This window comes from Mytilus californianus, unplaced genomic scaffold (genome assembly GCF_021869535.1).
Source record: "Mytilus californianus isolate M0D057914Y unplaced genomic scaffold, xbMytCali1.0.p SCAF_2, whole genome shotgun sequence".
In the NCBI taxonomy this organism is placed as follows: Eukaryota; Metazoa; Mollusca; class Bivalvia; order Mytilida; family Mytilidae; genus Mytilus; species Mytilus californianus.
Window position 1 is genome coordinate 94,198,250 of NW_026262668.1, and position 20,764 is coordinate 94,219,013.

The 20,764-nt window shown below is 33.0% G+C and overlaps 2 protein-coding genes across 10 annotated transcripts in view; one reads left to right on the forward strand and one right to left on the reverse strand.

The window, feature by feature from the left end:
* LOC127730454 (hypoxanthine-guanine phosphoribosyltransferase-like) overlaps positions 1–7,115 on the reverse strand; it is a 30,143-nt gene extending 23,028 nt beyond the window's left edge. The window contains exon 1 of the mRNA XM_052238883.1: positions 7,000–7,115. Coding sequence (XP_052094843.1) covers positions 7,000–7,035 — 36 coding nt within the window. The 5' untranslated portion in view covers positions 7,036–7,115. The remainder of the gene's footprint in view (positions 1–6,999) is intronic.
* Positions 7,116–15,187: 8,072 nt separating this feature from the next.
* The window catches only part of LOC127730431 (A-kinase anchor protein 9-like), a 163,007-nt gene continuing 157,430 nt past the window's right edge, over positions 15,188–20,764 (forward strand). For all 9 annotated transcript variants that reach the window (XM_052238839.1, XM_052238847.1, XM_052238846.1 and 6 more), the window contains exons 1-2: positions 15,188–15,293; positions 19,747–19,884. In XM_052238839.1, the coding sequence (XP_052094799.1) occupies positions 15,246–15,293; positions 19,747–19,884 (186 nt within the window). In that variant the 5' untranslated portion in view covers positions 15,188–15,245. The remainder of the gene's footprint in view (positions 15,294–19,746; positions 19,885–20,764) is intronic.

Below are 20,764 nucleotides of genomic sequence, written 5' to 3' on the forward strand. Positions count from 1 at the left end.
GTAAAAATTATCTTTCAAAGGCAATACATTGTAACTCCTAAAAGGGATCAATTGATGATTTCAGTCATGTTGAATTATTTGTAGGTCTTACTTTGCTGAACATTTTGGCCAATTAAGTTCTCTCTATCTATCATAGTTTCTGCAAAAACTAAACAATTTTGGTAAAAATCATGTTTCAAGGGCAATAACTCCTATTAGGGATTAATTGATGATTTTAGTCTTATGTGTAGGTCTTACTTTGCTGAACATTTTTTGCTGTTTAAAATTTTCTCTATCTCTAGTTTCCTCTAAAAAATTCAAAAAATGAAAAGAAATTGTCTTTTAAGGGTAATAAATCCTATAAGAGGCGAGTACACAGTTATCGTCCTTTGATTTTCGTTGTCCACGAATATAGTCCCTAATGTGGACAGTGTGTTGCTTGCCAATTTTTTAAGTACCCCTTCAAAATGTATTTCTTCATGTTTTATCCCTCAAATAGCAAGTAGGGGGTTGAAATTACACTGTAAAAAATTTGGGTCATGAATTTTAAAGTAAAGTAGTGATTTGGTCCAGCTGAAAAAGGTTAAAAATAAGCACTTCGGAAGTTGTGAAAAGATTTCAAGACCCCCTTAACATAGAATTGTCCATATTTTGAGTTAGAGACGATGAAGTTTTCTATAATTTTGATATAATTTGTCCAAAAGTACAACATACTGTAAAAATATTATTGAGAAAGCCCAGGTGGGATTTTTTTTATTTTCATTTATTGTCTAAAAGAAATGCACTACGAAATAACTGTGTACTCGGACCATAAGGGTTTAATTGACAATTTTGGTCATGATGACTTATTTGTAAGTCTTACTTTGATGAATATTTTTATGTGAAAGCTTCTGTATATCTATCATAGTTTCTTAAATTTTTTTTTTAAATTTAATAAAAATACTCAATTAAGCTTTTAAAGGCAATAACTCCTATAAGGGATCAATTGAGAAATTCGGTTTTTAGATTTTTGGTAGATCTTACATTGTTGAACATTTTTGCTGTTTAAAAATTTCTGTTTATCTTTAGTAGTTTTCAAGACAATAACAATAAAATGCTCCGCTGGGGCGCAGCTTGATACGACCGCAGAGGTCGAACCCTGAACAGTTGGGGCAAGTATGGACACAACAATCAAGCTTGATACAGCACTGAATTTGGATTGTAATTAAATATTTGACACAGCATAGGTTTCTCACACAGAATGAAAGTAGTCTAAGAACTTAAAATTTTTTAATTTACCTATTCAAACCATATCATTATTATTTGCTTTTATATATAAATCAGAAATAACCAATTTAAAATGGAAAATTTTAAAGAAAAAAAATGAAAACCCCCCCCCCCCCCCCTCCCAAATTTTTTGAAACCCCCTTATGATTCATCACCCCCAAACTCAATCCCAGCCTTCCCTTTGTGGTATGGTACCTTGCAGTACAATTTCAGAGAGATCCATACACTTGAACACAAATTATTGTCTGGAAACTAGAAAAATGCTTGGGTTTTTTGCACCTTTTTGGCCCCAAATTCCTAAAAGTTTTGGGCAAGTACCCCCAAACTCAAACCAAGCTTTCCCTTTGTGATATGGAACCTTGCAGTACAATGTCATAAAGATCCATACACTTACACACAAGTTATTGTCATGAAACTAGAAAAATGCTTGTTTTTTTGCCCCTTTATGGCCCCTAATTCCTAACATTTTGAGACAATTACCCCCAAAAACAATCCCAGCCTTCCCTTTGTGGTATGGTACCTTGCAGTACAATTTCAGAGAGATCCATACACTTGAACACAAGTTATTGTCTGGAAACTAGAAAAATGCTTATTTTTGGCCCCTTATTCCTAAACGTTTTGGGCAAGTACCCCCAAACTCAATTCCAGCTTTCCCTTTGTGATATGGAACCTTGTAGTACAATTTCATAAATATCCATACACTTACACACAAGTTATTGTCATGAAACTAGAAAAATGCTTGTTTTTTGCCCCCTAATTCCTAAAATTTGGAGGCAATTACCCCCAAAATCAATCCCAGCATTCAAACCCTCAATCAGCATCATTTAACAGTAATATCTAAAAATGGAAATTACATAATAAAGGTATTAAAATAGAAAATGACATCATAGTCATGGCTAAAAATAAACAAAATCCTTAATCAGCAACATTTTACAGTAATATCTAAAAATAAAATTCCTTTGTAACCATAAAAGCCCATTTAAATACATCATGACAGATATTAAAATAGAAAATGACATCATAGTCATGGCTAAACATAGCAAAAACCTTAATCAGCATCATTTAACAGTAATATCTAAAAATAAAAATTTCTTTGCAACCATAAAAGTAAAATAGAAAATGACATCATAATCATAGCTAAAAATAAACAAAAATTTTTTTTATTACCAAATTTTAAATGGAGTTTATTAAACTAAAACAATAAATTTGCAACCATAAAACCCCATTTAAACACATCATAAAAGTATTAAATAATTCAACTACATCATAAGGCTATAAAAATAGAAAATGACTTCATAGTCAAGGCTAAAGGTAAACAAAAAACCTTCATCAGCAAAATTTTATATTGGCAAATTTCCAATGAAGTTTATTATACTAAAATTGTTGGCAAATTTCCAATGCATTTATTAACAATAAAGTTATTGGCAAATTTCCAATTTACATAATTTAAAAGCAGTGTAAGTGAGATATTTAAATGAGTTTGAATTACCAACCTTACACTGCTTTTAAATAATGTTTTGTACTTATTTGTCTATTAACCTGGAAACCCTTGTTTTTTCACCTTTTTTTCCCTTATTATCTAAAGGTTTGAGCCATAACCCTACCCCAAAGCCAATTCTTAAATTCCAATGTAACCTAAATTTACAATATACATAACTTCAATTTAAGTTTTTGATAAAATCAAACCACATCATTATTATTTGCTTTTATATCTAAATCAGAAATAATTAACCAACTTTAAGTGGAAAATTTTCACACATCACGCCCCCCCAAACTCAATCCCAGCCTTCAGTTTGTGGTATGGTACCTTGCAGTACAATTTCACAGAGATCCAATTACTTAAACACAATTAATTGTTAGAAACTAAAAAAAAATGCTTATTTTTAACCCCTTTTTTAGCCCCTTATTCCTAAACATTTGAGCAATTATCCCCCAAACTCAATTCCAACTTTCTCTTTGTGATCAGAATTAACCAACTTAAAATGGAAAATTTTAAAGAAAAAAAAAAGGAAAAAAAATCCCCCCCCCAAAAATTTTTTGACCCCCTTTGTGGTATGGTACCTTTAAGTACAATTTCAGAGAAATCCATACACTTGAACACAAGTTAATGTCTGGAAACTAAAAAAATGCTTATTTTTGCCCCCTTTTTTGGCCACTTATTAATAAATGTTTTGGGCAAACATTTTACAATAATATTTAAAACTGAAATTAATTTGTAACCTTAAAATTAAATAGAAAATGACATCATAGTCATAGCTAAAAATAAACAAACTATTGGTAAATTTCCAATATAAAATTGGCAAATTTCCAATGAAGTTTATTATACTAAAATAATTGGCAAATTTCCAATTTACATAATTCAAACATAGTGCAGGTGAGATATTTAAATGAGTTTGAATTACCAACCTTACACTGCTTTTAAATAATGTTCTTTACTCAATTATTTGTCTATTAAAATGGAAACCCTAGTTTTTTAACCTTTTTTCCCCTTATTACTTAAACGAAAAAAAATAATTACCCCTTTTTTGACCCCCCCCCTATGATTCATCACCCCCCCTTCCCCCCAAAACCAAGATCAATTACAGCCTTGCCTTTGTGGTATGGTACCTTGTAATACAATTTTAGAGAGATCCATACACTTGAACACAAGTTATTGTCTAGAAACTAAAAAATGCTTATTTTTCACCCCTTTTTAGGCCCCTTATTACTAAACGTTTTGGGCAATTACCACAAAACTCAATTCCAGCTTTCCCTTTGCGAAATGGAACCTTGTAGTAAAATTTCAGAAAGATCCATACACTTACACACAAGTTATTGTCACGAAACTAGAAAAATGCTTGTTTTTTGCCCCCTTTTGGCCCCTTATTCCTAAAATTTCGAGGAAATTAACCCCAAAATCAATCCCATCATCGACCCTTTGTGATATGGAATCTTGTAGTACAATGTCAAAGAGATCCATACAATAACACACAAGTTATGTCTGGAAGTTACAAAAATGCTTATTTTCGGCCCCTTTTTGGCCCCTAATTATTTAACTGTTGGTACCATAACCCCCAAAATCAATCCCCACCTTCCTATTGTGGTATTGAACCTTATGGTAAAATTTCATAGAGATCCATTCACTTAAACTAAAGTTAGAGTGCGAAAACCATTGTGTATTCGGACGACGACGACGACGCCAACGTCATACCAATATACGACCACAAAATTTTTTTGCGGTCGTATAAAAACTAAGCTATTTCATAAAAATAATTATTTATGGGTCAATAACTCCAAATTGGGTTATCTGTTTCGTCTGCAAATTTTCAAGCAAATAGATCTTGACCCGCTGGTCATGTTACCCTGTCTGTTTTGCTCAAACTACTTTATTTTTTCAGATATAAGCAAAAAATGCATATTATCCATATGTTCTATTTTAATCCATGGCGGTCATTTTTGCAGGCAGACTGGAATAAAAAACACAAACTTTATACTAGATGCAACAAAGGATCCGGATCATGCACACAAAGTTTTGTTATTTCAGAAGGAGAAGATCTGTATAAAAAGTTTACGAGGACGATAGCTCAAATGGCCCTATGGTCCAGGTGAGCTAAAAAAAAGATTTCATTTATATACAATTTCTTTTCTATGGGATCAAGTAATTTTATCTTCACAACTCATTTTTTTCATATCGGTATCAGACTCAGATGTGTAAATGACACAATCAATCAACTGTGTAAGATCTAAAAATAGAGATGTGTATTGGCCAATCAAAAAATATTGATCGTTGTAATTAGCATATGAAAAAATTGTGAAAATTTTTCACCTACTGTAAATTCAGAAATTATTGCGTGCATTTATTATTGCGATTTTTCAAGAATGGACAAAAATGCGATGTTTTATTATTGCGATTTCGAAAAAAGTGCATACAGGTCTATATTTCAGTATCAGAATGCGAGTTCTTATTATTGCGATACTCACCCAGTCGCATCATTCGCATTAATAAAAACCTTGCAATAATTTCTGAATTTACAGTATTTGTGATGAAAATTTATTCGCATTGAAACATTTTAAATATTGATTTTTTTAGATTAACTTAAATCTCAATGTCAAACCTATGTAGTCAGACAGAAAAGGTTTATACCTTATTAACGTGGAAAGAAATATGGGAGCTGTGCATGCAGGATCATCTTATATATCATTTAAAAAGGGACACTAGATGATAAACAAGATTGTGAATGTCTAACACATGATGTGTTGCCAATTAACAATCCATTGAGATTCAGAAGACGTGTATACACCTGTTGTTTTTTGTTTACAAAATATATCAATAATAAATATATACACAGCAGATAATATTTTCCCGTAACAGGAAGCATAGCAGTGCTGATCAAATCATGGCGGCAAAAATTTAAGCGTAGCGGGATAGCTCTTCTAAAGTATATATATACAAGAACAATTTGTTGTTTTTGATTTTAAATCAATGTCCTGGCAGTAGATAGTTTTTGATTGACACAATTTGAACAAGAGTGATTTCCCTTTTGCCACCATGTTGGAGGTCTATGTGCACAAATTCCTTCATAAATCAGCTAAATTCAACATGTTATACTGTCTGCCAGACTCTAGAAATAGTTGTTTTCTGAACAATTTTAATTTAATTTAGTCTTGCTAGATTCATCACTACGATCTAGTAGGGATCTCTTATCAGACTTGGTTGTACCACATGTTTCAATTGTGGTTAGTCAAATATGAAAATTAATCATTCACCCCTCCAAAATGTGGGTTCGTGGCCAAGTTGTTAAGACTGATTGCTACAGTGCTGAAGGTCCTGGTCTCTGGTACCCAGACAGGAGTTTAAACAAGAATGGGTACTTTGGAGGCCTCCCTTGGTCAAAGTGGTCCCCGTCTTTGACCAGGAGATCAATCTTCAGATATCTCTTCGGTTTGTCTGTTCCCGTCGAGTTGCCCAGTGGTTTTCTCAGAGTACTTCGACTTCCTCCACCGTAATATAAACAGTCTTCCCTGTGTCCTAACACTCCCTTGGTGGTGGGTTTTACATAAGTTAGTCCATTAATCCTGATAGGGAGTGTACACAGATACCACTGTACTCTCAAAGCTATAGAGGGGAGTTCTGAATAACGGAGGTATATGATATCTACCAGTACATACAATGGTGGCGAGGGAAATAAGTCAAGTTACATCATTTGGAAACCTATATCATGATTGCCATACATGATGGAAAAATACAAATAACTTTTTAGTTCATAAAGGATTTACTTCAAATTTGGAATACATGGAGATTTATCCTTTATTTAATGAAAATACAAACGAAAATCTAATAACAAATTACCAAACTTGGTCAAATATGCAATGTCAGGGGTCAAAAAATGGATGTAATCATAATTTGCTATGCTATGATAATCATTGTAAAATTGTTGTATTTTGTGTGTATGCCCCTTGAGGGTCCATGATTGGATAACAAAATCTTGAATCTTGAATTATACTCTTAACTTATCCTATGAAAAAATACATACACTATCAAGGAAGTTATGACATTATTTGGTTTAAATGTGTGACTGATGGGTTCAATTCGTAGTTGCACAACAAACTAAGTTATAATTTATGTCTGTGCTGCATAAAAAAAATCGTTTTTGTTAAAAAGCTTATTGCTATATATATATAAATGAAACAGACGACAGAAAATAAATATTCAACCAGAAAAAAACTTAGACAATATATATAAAATCTTTATATGTACAATCTTTCTAACAAGACCTTTATATAATTTCCTTTTGTGGTGGATTCCTGCATAATGTCGACAATCAGCGTGGTCTGCAATTTCTAATGATCCAAATATTAACCTTTTGAGATATCTCTAACGCACAAACTTGATCTCGGTGACGTAAACGTAGACAAAACGGGAATAAAATTGTGGGTAGCTATGCATTCATAGAAGGTTGACTCTGGGACTATATATATCATACTAACTTAGTTTAATAGTCCCAGGTTGACTCTGATAATAAGACTTACATCCTTGAATACACCAGAGACATATATAACATGTGTACACTAAAGAGTTTAGCATACAAAAGACTTTAACAAATGTTTTATATTCTTGTGAAGAAGTTCCAATAGGAATGATATAAATCAGTTGATTGTTTTCTTAATGCTTCGAGAAAGGTACGTGACTTGTCTACAATGTAGTTTAAAATGATAACAAAGGAACTGAAGGTGGTCAGTGGCCGAAATGTCTTAAAATTTGTTTATATACTACAACAAAGTACATATATATCACGGTACATTTCCTTTACTGTGATTGAAGGGCTCCTTTGCAAGGAGCATTAATATTGTTCAACGTGTAAAAACCAAACGAATCACAAGGGTCACTAAACTGAATAAGAAAACTAGATCTAATAGAGCCAGATGTTCAGCTGCTCATTGGAGCATCAAGAAAATCAGCGGTTACCATCATCTGTGGCACCAACTGGTAAGAATGAGTCTTGTTTATATATCCCAACATAAACCAAACACAAAGATTTTTTCTCTTTCTAAAATGCATAAGGAAATGAAACGGCCAGGAGTACCACCTTTAAAATATCAAGGCCGGATTAAAATCTAATGACACAGTTGATAAAGCAAACACATTGAACCATCAGTTCCAATCGGTGTGCAATGCACCGAAGACAATAAAAATGAAATTCAAGATATGGAAAATGAAAACTTCAACACAATGACTGATATAAATATCAATATCACTGTAGCTGCAGGCGCGTAGCAACCCGTACGCAAAAACGCAGTTGTTCTGTCCAATCGTCAAGAATAAAGGACCAAACTATCAACCAGCAAATTACGGCTGGCTCTCACCGTGCGGGACTCAACTTACAGGCCTCATGTACAATGGACAGTAAAATGCAAACTGACATGATAGTTTTAGACTTTGTAAAAAGCATTTGATAAAGTATGTCATCCACGTCTGCTACAATGACAGGGAAAACTCACAAATGGATCTCAGACTTTTTATACAACAGGATACAGGCAATTGCATTAGAAAACAAACATGGATAAAGTAGGCGTTACATCTGGAGTACCTCAAGGTAGTGTACATATTTATTCTAAAACCAGTTGTTGGCATGACACGGGTTGTGTTCTTCTCATATATTTTATGACGGTATAATACTAAACCCCTAACAGGAGGGATTGTGCCTGATATTCATATGATGAAGACATCATGAATCTTTCAATCAGTTTAATTGAGGTCTGGAGCTGGCATGTCAGTAACTGCTAGTAGTCTGTTGTTATTTATGTATTATTGTCATTTTGTTTATTTTCTTTTGTTTCCTATTCTGACATCGGACTCGGACTTCTCTTAAACTGAGTTTTACTGTGCATACTGTTGTACGTTTGTTTTTTCTACATTGGCTAGAGGTATAGGGGGAGGGTTGAGATCTCAAAAAACATGTTTAACCCCGCCGCATTTTTGCGCCTGTCCCAAGTCAGGAGCCTCTGGCCTTTGTTAGTCTTGTATCATTTTTAATTTTAGTTTTTTGTGTATAAATTGGAGTTTAGTATGACGTCCATTATCACTGAACTAGTATACATATTTGTTTAGGGGCCAGCTGAAGGACGCCTCCTGGTGCGGGAGTTTCTCGCTGCATTGAAGACCCATTGGTGGCCTTCGGCTGTTGTCTGCTCTATGGTCGAGTTGTTGTCTCTTTGACACATTCCCCATTTCCATTCTCAATTTTATTAGTCTTGTCCCTTTTCTAATCGCCATCAACAAAATCACTGATTAGTCGGTTAAAGAGCTCATCAGAGCTCATGTTTTCTATGTTATTGTGTACATATATGCCGACCTTGAATAAAATTAACTTACTTACTTACTTGCATGCAACCAACAATCCGCCTGCTCGCAGCTTCAGCTGACCCCCAAACAAAAATATATAGTAGTTCAGCGAAAATGGACGTCACACTAAACTCCGAAACATATAAATGAACCAAAAATTTAAGAAAACAAAACAAAAAAAACAAAGACTATAAAAGGCCAGAGGTTCCTGACTTGGGACAGGCGCAAAAAATGCGGCGGGGTTAAACATGTTTTGTGAGATCTCAACCCTCCCCTTATACCTCTAGCCAATGTGGAATAATCAAACACACAGCAATACGCACAGTAAAACTCAGTTCAAAAGAAGTCCGAGTCCGATGTTAGAAAAGGTAACAGAAGAAACTAAGCAAAATGACAATGATCAACATAAATTAACAAAGGACTACTAGCAGTTATACTGACATGCCAGCTCCCGAGGCCTCGAGACCTCAATTAAACTGATTGAAAGATTATGTCTTCATCAAATGAAATGGGTTTAGTGTCATACCATCATAAAATATACGAGAAGAACATAACCCGTGTCATGCCCGTCAACTGGTTTTAGAATAAATGTGTTTATTTCCGATGCAAAGACCCTATGAGTGAATCAATATTAATTCCAAAAATGCCATCTTTAATAACCTGACATTCACAACAGTATCGTAACTATATCCCTTCTGAATAAGTCTGTTTAAAGGTTTGGTATAGCTTTTGATGTGAATAGCGACATTTTTGTGCTTTGTATAGAATATTACCATAAAAGTTGGGACGTGAAATACCTGAACGTATAAGATGTCTGCACGTTGATTTATATTTACGAATGGTGTCCTTATACCGATGATAACATTTAGTAAATGTTTTGACAAGTTTGTGATATCGAAAACCCTGGTGTAATAATTTTTCAGTAATACAGAAATCAAATACACTGTTACATACACGAGCGAATCGAACAAGTTGAGATATATAAACACCATGCATAAGATGGTGTCAAGGGAACGTCACCATCTAAAAAAGGATAATTAACAATAGGAAGCGAAAAACTTCGGGAGTCATTTCTTTTATTGTAAATTTTATTATTAAGCTTCCCGTTAAAGATATAGAAATCAAGATCTAGGAAAGGACAGTGTTCGTTGTTAGTATTAGCTTTATTAAAAGTCAGTTCAGCAGGATAAATCTCTTTAGTGTACATACTGAAGTCGTCAATATTGATAGCTAATATACCATCCAAATATCTAAAAGTGTTATTAAATTTTTGTATCAGATGTTGTTTCGATTGGTCTTTGGTGATTTAAGTCATAAATTGTAATTCGCAACAATATAGGACAGGTCCGCAATAAGTGGTGCACAGTTAGTCCCCATCGGAATTCCGATAATTTGACGATATACGGAATCTCCATAGCGAACAAAAATGTTATCTAGTAAAAAATCAAGTGCAGCTATCGTATGAAAGCAGGTCCAATTGACAATACATTTATTATTTTAATACATTTATTATTTTATTACTATTCAAGTATAGTTAGAAGTGGCAGGTGGGTTTGTTCCAGCGGCTTGTATGTATTATGTAACTGGGTTACTGTACTTAATATATTCCATTCAGCTGGTTTTTATTGCTGGTTTTGATTGAATGGTTTGAATTTGATTTTTGTTCCCCCAATTGTTCATTGTAATTATTGAAATCATTGTAACGTTAGTATAAATTTATTATAAATGCAATTATTCAGCTCAGTTTTACAGGGGCGCAGGTGTTATGCATTCAAGAACACTGGCTCTTCAATGCGGAAAAGAAAATCATAGCCGAAGTTGCTGAAAATAGCGGATACATAGCTAAAAGCGTTGACGATAATGACGACCCTGATTTCAACGTATCAATGAAAAGAGGATATGGTGGAGTAGCCATAATCTGGAAAAAAGAATTAAATGAAAATATAAAGGAACTGATAGACGGTGGAAATAGAATACAAGCCATACATATTCAACAAGGAGACAAACCAATATGTCTTATAAATGTATATATGCCATCAGATAACAAAAATGCAGATATCGAATACAAAGACACTTTGGCTCAAATTGATGAAATGATAGAGAAATATAAAGATACACACGAAATTATAGTATGTGGAGACATGAACGGGTCACTCCATAGAAGCTCTACACCTCATGATAAAATTCTACAAACTTTCTGCAAGGAAAAATGTATAGGAAATACTGAGAAATGCCCATTAAAAGAAACATTTTATCACCAGAATGGTAAATCGAAAGGACAAATTGATTACTTCCTCTTCAAAAGTGACTCGGAAATAATAAATAAAATCAGACAAATTGATGTCCTTGACACTGACCCAGAGAATACCTCGGACCATGTACCTGTTATCCTGACACTGAATGGCCAACTGAAAAAAGTAAGGGAAAAAGCAACAACTGTCATAGCAAAACCTAAATGGACTGACTGTGACCATCAAATTTATAAGAAAATCATCAATAAAGATCTACCAAACCTCATGCAAAAATCAAAAGGAATCATTGAGCAAGATATAAGAAATCTAGAAAAATTGCTACATAAAGCCGGAGAAGCGGCAATCCCAAAGTATAGAAGAAAAATCAAAATCAAATCAAAGGGAAAGGCGATATGGAATGAACAAATAGAAAAGGCATCAAAGCAATTAAAAAATGCATATAAAGTATGGAGGCAACATGGAGCACCTCAAGAAAGAAGTAACGAGCTCAAAATCAAAATGACAGCTGCAAAAAGAATACTTCGAAAAGCACAAAGACAAGCTTATGCCTCTCAGAGAGAATCAACAGCGGGAAAAATTATGAAAGCTTCAAATGCAGACACAAAACTTTTTTACAAGCTTATTAACATGCAAAGAAAAACACCACTTACTAACACCAAGATACTGAAACTGAATGAAAAGACTGCAGAAGATGGACCAAGCATAATGAACATTTGGCAAGAACATTTCCAACAACTAGCTACGCCAACATTAGAAGAAAATTTTAACACTGAAAAGCCTGAGCTTGTAGAAATACAAAACAATATAATAGAATCCATAGAAAGGGAAAAAGGTCAAGGCATTGATCATGTCAATGTAAAGGAGGTTGATAAAGCTATAGAAAAACTTAAAGCAGGAAAAGCACCAGATGAGGATGGAATTTCGGCAGAACACTACAAATATGGGATGGATGAGTTAACTCCCTTTATAGTACATTTGCTAAATTCAATTTTAACATATCTTGATGTACCAATCTTCCTAAAGACAGGGATTCTTACACCAATCCTAAAGAAAGAAAAAGACAAAACATTACCATCTAGCTATAGAGGAATAACTGTGACTAAAACCTTTGCAAAAATATAACAAAGTATACTGAAGGATAGAGTTGACTCTGTATTTAATAACATACAAAACCCCTTGCAAAGAGGCTTTACAGAAGGAGTATCATCACTATGCGCAGCTTTCCTCACATCAGAAGCAATCGAAGAAAGTAAGAAATTAAAGATACTGATGATTTTAATAACTCTTGATGCAGAAAAAGCATTTGACAAACTAAACCATGAAATACTATTCAACAAGTTGTACCATTATGGAATAAAAGGAATACTCTGGATACTACTGAGAAACATGTATAAAGGCATGAGCATTAAGGTCAAATGGGAAGGTCAATGTACAGAAGATGTAATGGTGTTACAAGGAATTCAACAAGGTGCAAAACTATCTACAACGCTATATAAATGCTACAACAACGTCATACTGGATAGCATTTTAAAAAGTGGACTTGGAGCATGTATTGGTAATATACAAGTCCCTGCACCCACATGTGCCGATGACATTGCTGTCCTGGCAAATGATACTGCAGACGCACAAGGAATATTAGACATAGTACAGCACCATACAAGCAGAGATCTAGTTAAAATCAATCCAACTAAATCTGAAGCGGTTTTATATAATGCAAAAGGCTCAAACATAACAACACTGCAATTCGAAGACGATGACATCAATATAACCAATGAAACCAAACATCTAGGTATCAAAAGAAACGAGCAAAACCGGGCAAATATCTCTGAAAGAATAAGAACCGGCAGGGCAACAATATACAGCCTTCTCGGAGCCGGTTTACATGTCAGAAGGGGATTCTCACCCATGGTCGCATACAAGCTATGGAGAACATATGCAGTACCAAGAAGCATCTACGGACTTGAGGTGATGAACTTACTTGCAAAAGAAAAGGATATGCTAGAACTGGCAGAGAGAAAAATCCTCCGACAAATTCAAGGGCTTCCAAATAATACAGCAAATATGGCTGTCTATACCCTGGTAGGAGCAGAACCTATTGCCATCACATTAGACAAAAATCTACTTACCTTCTTCATGAATATTGTTCGAAATTCAGGAACCATAGAATGTGAAATTCTGCGTCGACAAATAGCATTCTCAGACCAAAGAGGAAAAGACTTTATCAACAGAGTGGAAAAAACTCTATCAAAATACAATTTGAAATCTAGTAGTTACTACATAGAAAAACCACTTAAGAAAATCGAATGGAAAAGGTTAGTAGGAATAAAGATCAAGGAATACTGGAAAAATGAATGTCACTATGAAAAAATGGAAAAAACATCACTTAAATACATAGAGATACAGAACAATCCATTAAATGAAGCACACAATATATGGAAAAGCGTAAAAAACAATAATAAAGATGTAAAGGCAGGAGAAATAAAAGCAAGAATAAGTACTCAAACGTACATATTACAAGCCAAAAGAGCTAAGTTCGATCCGAAAGTTAACCCGATATGTACAATCTGTGAACAGGAAAATGAAGATCTGGAACATTTTATTCTACGCAGCAAAGAATTGGAGCAAATAAGATCTAAATATTGCTCAAAAATAGAACAGACAATGGATGAAATCGATACCTCAACATACAAGAAGATCATACAAGAAGGGAATTTACTGCAGCTCATAATGGACTGTACTAGCAAGGACATAAACTGTTACTCAACTGTGTATGAAAGCATTGAAACTCTGGCTAGAAATATGTGCTACGAGATGCACATGCTGCGCACAAAAAGGATTAAAAACTTGAACACAAGTACAGTATAAATAAACTTTTTTAAAATAAAATAGTTCCCAACTTTTCCATCTTACTATTTTATGACGTATTAGGACCTAAATTAAATAAAAAAAATTTGAGAAGTTTTAAGATATCAAATTACCTTAAACGAATAATGATAAGATCCGAAATAAGGTAACTTTAAACTGTGAAGGTAAACTTATGTATATATGATGAATTGTTCTAAACCACAACCCTTTTACATAAGTCCTATAAAATAACCTTCTCATTATAAATTCTGATGTACGTATAGCACCTTTAACTAACAATTATAAGAAAATTTTAATTTAAGACCACTTAAATTCTAAATGTTTAATTGTAAATATATCCAGTTCTTACTTAACTTATTCTTACACTTCAGGACATTATGAATATTATTTTTAAAATTTCATGATGACAATCCTATGAATTAGTTATAATATTAATTTTTAGTAATTATTATTGCCTAAATTCAGTCATCTGTACATAATTAAATGCTTCCTTATGTTCTAAGGTGTATATAGTTGCTACAATTATACCCTATGGGTAGTGCTCCACAATTAATGGAGGAATATACAAGAAACTGAACTGATTTGCAAAAAAAAAAACACTATTTAATTCTATTATATTATAAAGATTAACCAGAGACATTTATACGAGGTTTAGTTGTCTCTGTTTCTGATTAAACGTACAAAATAAAAAGAAATTTTGATTATCTCACTCGGGTTTTTCAATTCAGAATTTGAAAAAATAGAAAAAAAATAAATATAAATACCAGAGACATATAAATACTGAGACTACTATATATAAGTTACAATAGTCTAAGAACAATAGCCAAAAGGATTTTGATTTAGAACCCATCAGAAGCATTCACAACATTTGGTCTATAGTTTTATGCTATCTCTACTCTTCTATAACATGCATCATAAAGTACAGAACTGAAACGTGTATGGAGTCGGATGCTGTTTAGGTGTTTATAATTTCTTCAAGCGCGCCATCTATTGACAAAAAGAAGAATGAGCGCCATTGGATTGAAGAAAATATTCCCAGACACGTAATAAAAAGTTTTGAAATGGACGAAGAAGAACGAAATAAAAAGCTTCGAGCTGGAAAGGAAAAGGTTATTTCACTTTAAAAGATGCCAGTTAATAAAAGAACTGGAAAGCTTTGAATTATAGGGCTTGTTCGTATGTTTGTTAGATTAATAAAAAAAGGGGGGATGTACTTCTTATGTTCCCCAAAGATACTCTTTGGTCTAGAAGTTTACACAACAACTAGTTAAATGGATGTTCTGAAGAAAATCATAGGAATCTTTAAAACAAGTACAATCTTACCTCTATGAACCGCAGCAGAAGCCATACATATACAATGTATCAACTCAGTAATACACCTTATCGCTATTTGTCCGCCATTACTCGACATCACACAGGTTCCCGTAAAATTTTGACGTCATAATACAAAATATCTGACGCCACAATAAAAAAGTGATTGTTGTATGACGTCAATAGTTCAAGTGGGACAGATTCTCGGGTCAGCCGGGAATAGCGATAAGGTGTATACTCTTGGTGCTATAATTTCTATAAAGCCATTTACCAGTTCCTTTTAGTGACTGAGTTACACTGGTTGACAAATAGTCAATCATAAAAAGTGTAAATTACAGCATGGAATAATCTAGCTAGTTGTGACGTAATAACATAAACATTGTGACATTGGAATGGAAATGTGCGGGAAAATGCATGAATTTGATATACAAGTAGTGATGGGCAATCAGATTGAAAAATAATCGATTATCGGAAATAATCGAAGATGCATAATCGATTATTAATTGATTATAATCAGAATGTATTTCTTAATTTATTTTGTACATGAGGCATCATCTATTTGTTCCCGTCTCTCTGGGTTGATTTTTCTAGTAGTTGTTACAATGTACATTAAGAAATGTATTCATTGTATTCTGTTGTTTAGGTTTACCCCCAGGTTTACAATCATAACCATGTTCATGTTCTTTGTGATGCAGAATGTTGGTGGTATTTCCTGAAATAAAAATTAGAAAGTTAGAAAATTCATTATCAGGATATTTCCAAATTTTTCCAGGTCAAGATATTTATTTACAAAATTTGCACATAAATATATATACTAACTAGTACAATACTATTTTTTCGGTTTCAGACAGTTATTTTCATTACCTGACATTACACACTGAACTAATCATTTAAAACATAACAACAATGTGTACCAACCTTTGTTTGTGTATTTCTTGTTGCAAATCCTGCAAACTGCAAAAGACATATCCAATGTCTGTTTCGTTGCTGGTCCATCTTTGGATTTGTAGAATCCAAAGTACTCCCGACTTTGGATTTGGTTTTACCAGGGTATGATTAAATGGTTCGTTGAACCTGATTGTTGTTTTGGTCATCTTCCGCCATTCGTGACCTGAGCTTGTGGTTTCTAATTGATAAGTCATACTGGAAACGGAACTGTTATCGAAAACCGAAAAAAAATTTCAGCGATGTCTCTGATTTTCGATTTTTATTTTTGTCATCGATTAGTAGCATCGCTGCCCTTTAAACAACCGTTAATCGACCGTCGTTTCATCACTATATACAAGCACCAGTTACCATTAGGCTACTCACTACAATCAGAGAAAAACGAAACTATTAAGATCTAATAGAGCATCAAATAACTCTCCCCTTTTGAGGTTCTCATAGTTTGGCGCCAACTCACATGGTCAGGGTGTAATACACACACATTATCAACATTTACACACCCTTTAGACGAATGAACACTTGTCGACCTTTAGTAATAATCACACAAGTTCAATCAAAATATTGCATCCCAATTTAAAAAAATTTGATATCCTAATTAAAAAGTGATTGTTGCATGACGTCAGAAGGTTATTCAGAGACAGATCTAGGCTTATTAGGAGACAAAAGTTTAGCTAAATACCCAAAATATGTCTATTCTAATCACATGGCATATACACATATTCAAGTTCATTACATGTGATCACACACATTCTTGTATGATATATAATGTACAGATTTTCTGTAAGTTACATTTTGTAGTTATTTACTTTCTGTTCAGAATCATCAGGTTTTTTCCCATCAATCATTATTTTGTCAAGGTCAAATGGTTTCCTCTACAAGGTATAAATTTACATTTTTGTCGAGCCTTCGACTTTAGTCGAAAAAGCGAGACATAGTGATCCTACATTCCGTCGGCGTCGTCGTCGTCGGCGGTGGCGGCGGCGTCCACAAATATTCACTCTGTGGTTAAAGTTTTTGAAATTTTACAGCAGATTCCAACGAGTGTGTAGCTAAAGGTAGAATCTTTGGTTAGCTTCCTTGCTAGCTCAACCATGAAATGATTATTACCTTAAAATTGGGAGGAGCACAGCGCTATATTATCATCCAATGAAAACATTTATATCAATGGCCTGTTTATTATTTATAATATATGTATGTTTCATACAAAGGTTTACTGAGACTACTTTGGAAATGAAATTTCATTTCTTACTCTTTAATTGAATTAAAAAATCTTTTTATTACAAATAATCAGAGGCGGATTCTCGTTGATTTTTTTTAAATATTTACGCCGGGAATAGGCAGTCTAGTAAATTAATGTCTTTTGGTGTATTCCCCACGCATGAAACATTGTTATGTATTTTCTTTATATATGCATATTTTTTAGAACTAAAATCTTTTATATTCACACAGAAAAGACAAATTATCATACTACTTAATATCATGCACGGTTGTAGTACTTATATTTAGTTAAAATTGCAACGAAAAAAACCCAGCAAACAACTGCAGTTTAGAATTGAAAATATTCCAGAATTTATGGACATCCACTTGGTTTGTTAACTACTTATTAGTTTTAGATAAATAATGCATCCATGAAGACCAATTTTTATGTCTCTACTTCAGTTCGATTTAATCTGACCTAGATTAAATGATCAGGTCATATGTACTTTTGAACACCTTCCAATCTTTTTTACCTGTCCGGGTGTATTGTAAACATATGTGTATGTGTAAAAGTGAATACGGTCAGCACTTGTCAATCATATCCAACTACATTTTATTAACTTGATGTAACAAATTTAACAGACAGGTAAAATATATTATTATTTGTAATGTCTGACGAAGAAGAAAACATTTTAGGAATTTCAGCTTTCATTTAACTTTTAACCATTTATCAAAATAAAATTGGCAAATCAAACACACCTACAACATGCTTGTGAATGATCTTAATAATTATCATTAAATTTTAAATTTAGATTGAAAACTTATTTTTAAACTGACTTGTAAAACTAGTTTTACAATGTTTATATTCTGTCACTTAATTCTGATTGGTTCTCTGCTTAACTATTGACTCCACCCAAAGGCTGGATGTACCTTACCTAATAATGATTTCATGGTTGAGCTAGCAAGGAAGCTAACCAAAGATTCTACCATTAGCTACACACTCGTTGGAATCGGCTGTAATAACTTTCTTAAACTATCCTTGATTTCTACCAAACTTGGACAGAAGCTTGTTTATGATCATAAGATAGTATCCAGAAGTAAATTTTGTAAAAATAAAATTCCATTTTTTCCGTATTTTACTTATAAATGGACTTAGATTTTCTGCCAGGAAACAGTATATTCACTCTGTGGTTAAAGTTTTTAAAATTTTAATAACTTTCTTATACTATTTTGGATTTGTACCAAACTTGGTCAGAAGCTTGTTTATGATCAAATGCTAGTATCTAGAAGAAAATTTTGTTTTCTTCCAGTTAACATTACATTCAGTCTGCAGTTAAAGTTTTTAAACATTTATTAGATTCATAAACTATCCTGGATTTTTACCAAACTTGGACAGAAGCTTCTTACAATCAAAAGATAGTATTAAGAGGAATATTTTTATTAATTTACTTCCTCATTTTTGTTGAGCCTGCGATTAACAGAAAAAGTAGGCGAAACACTGGGTTCCGCGGAACCCTTACGAATTTTTCATATTGGAAAATGCCATTGTTTGGACGAGGTTGTTTTCTAAACTGCTAGCTTCGTCTAAAGAGTTGTAATTTGCCTATCAATATGTTTGAGAATCAAAGTTAAGCGTGAATAAAAGAAAGTGATCAAGGCCCTAATAACTTGTTTGCTTTGCAACCTTGTATCTTGTCTATATTTACTTAAACTTTGATTTTGTCAAAATTGATAAGATTAGACATTTGAAACTCATGATAACTTGAAACTTGTTGTTTACAATCAGTTAAACCCAATTTCACACTGTTAGTAGTGATAACTCTTGCAAAAAAAATTATTCAACTAAACAGGATGAGTTTAAAAATAGAAATAAATGTTCAGTATCATATGCCAAATATCTAATCAACATTTTGTGAAACAACAATACAGTGCAAGAAAAAAAGGCAGAAGAAAAAAGACTATCAGCTCAAATCCTTAAGGGTTTTCCATGGTAAGGTGTAAAGATTTAGTTAGATGTACAAGCAGGATTTTAAAGATGACATTAATCATTGATATTTGAAATAATCTCAAAATTAAACATCAAAAGAATATTATAATGTCTTATTTCAGTTGGCAGCATTTCAGAAAAAGAAGAGTAAAAAGAAACACAGTCATCATCACCATGGAGATGAAACAGTAGCAGCGGGAGATTCATCCATCAGCTCCATTGATCAGTCAAGTTCGAGTGATGTCCCCTTGTTTGAAGATGTAAGTAGCTGTGCAGATGTTGTTTTTCTTTATCTCTATCTGATAACATGTATACAGATATGTAAAATTCAATCTGTTAAGGATCATACAATATATGTAGACTATGAAGTTTCTATTTACCATGTTTACATTCTAAGGAAGTTGGAAAAGATTTTGTAGTTTCAATATAGATATAATTTCTTTAAAAATTTTGTTTATACGAAAAGAATTTTGCTAAAACAGGTCTTGAACCCTCGGAAAAAAAAGAACAAAAAACTGCATTAATGAAGTTGGACATCTAGTACATGTAATATGAACAATTTTTCATCAATAAAAAGTTCTTCTCTATTTTTTTTCTCAATGTTAATTTACCTATAACTTGAAGTTAACCATTTATCAAGTTTAAGACTGGATTGTCACCTGTTACATGTATGTAATTTTGAATTTTAAATGGATGAAACTTTCATAATGTCTATGCAATCAAGACTTGTCTACTCTTATCATGCTTATAATAAAAGTGTTATTATTAAAATTTTTAATTGTGCACTTTAATGATCTTGATAAGTTTCAAATCTCTTTATTTATTATTTATTTAATGTCAAATGTTTTATTTCATATAACCATGTTAGCAAAAATGAAAAAAATTACGGCTTCTATCTTTTTTAAGTTCCCTACCGACGCAGTCGAAGGGGACTTTAGGTTTGCACTCCATCTGTCTGTCTATCTGTTTGTCCATCTGTCAGTCCGGCAAATAAGTTTTCCACACTTTTTTTCTTCGTGCTTGTTTTTTATAGTTGTGTCAGTATGATATATGCATGTCTTCCAAAAAGCACTGCTTAATTTTATTTGTTTTGCAAAAAAGATGCTACAAAATTTGTTATTAGCCTAAAGCTTGTGATAT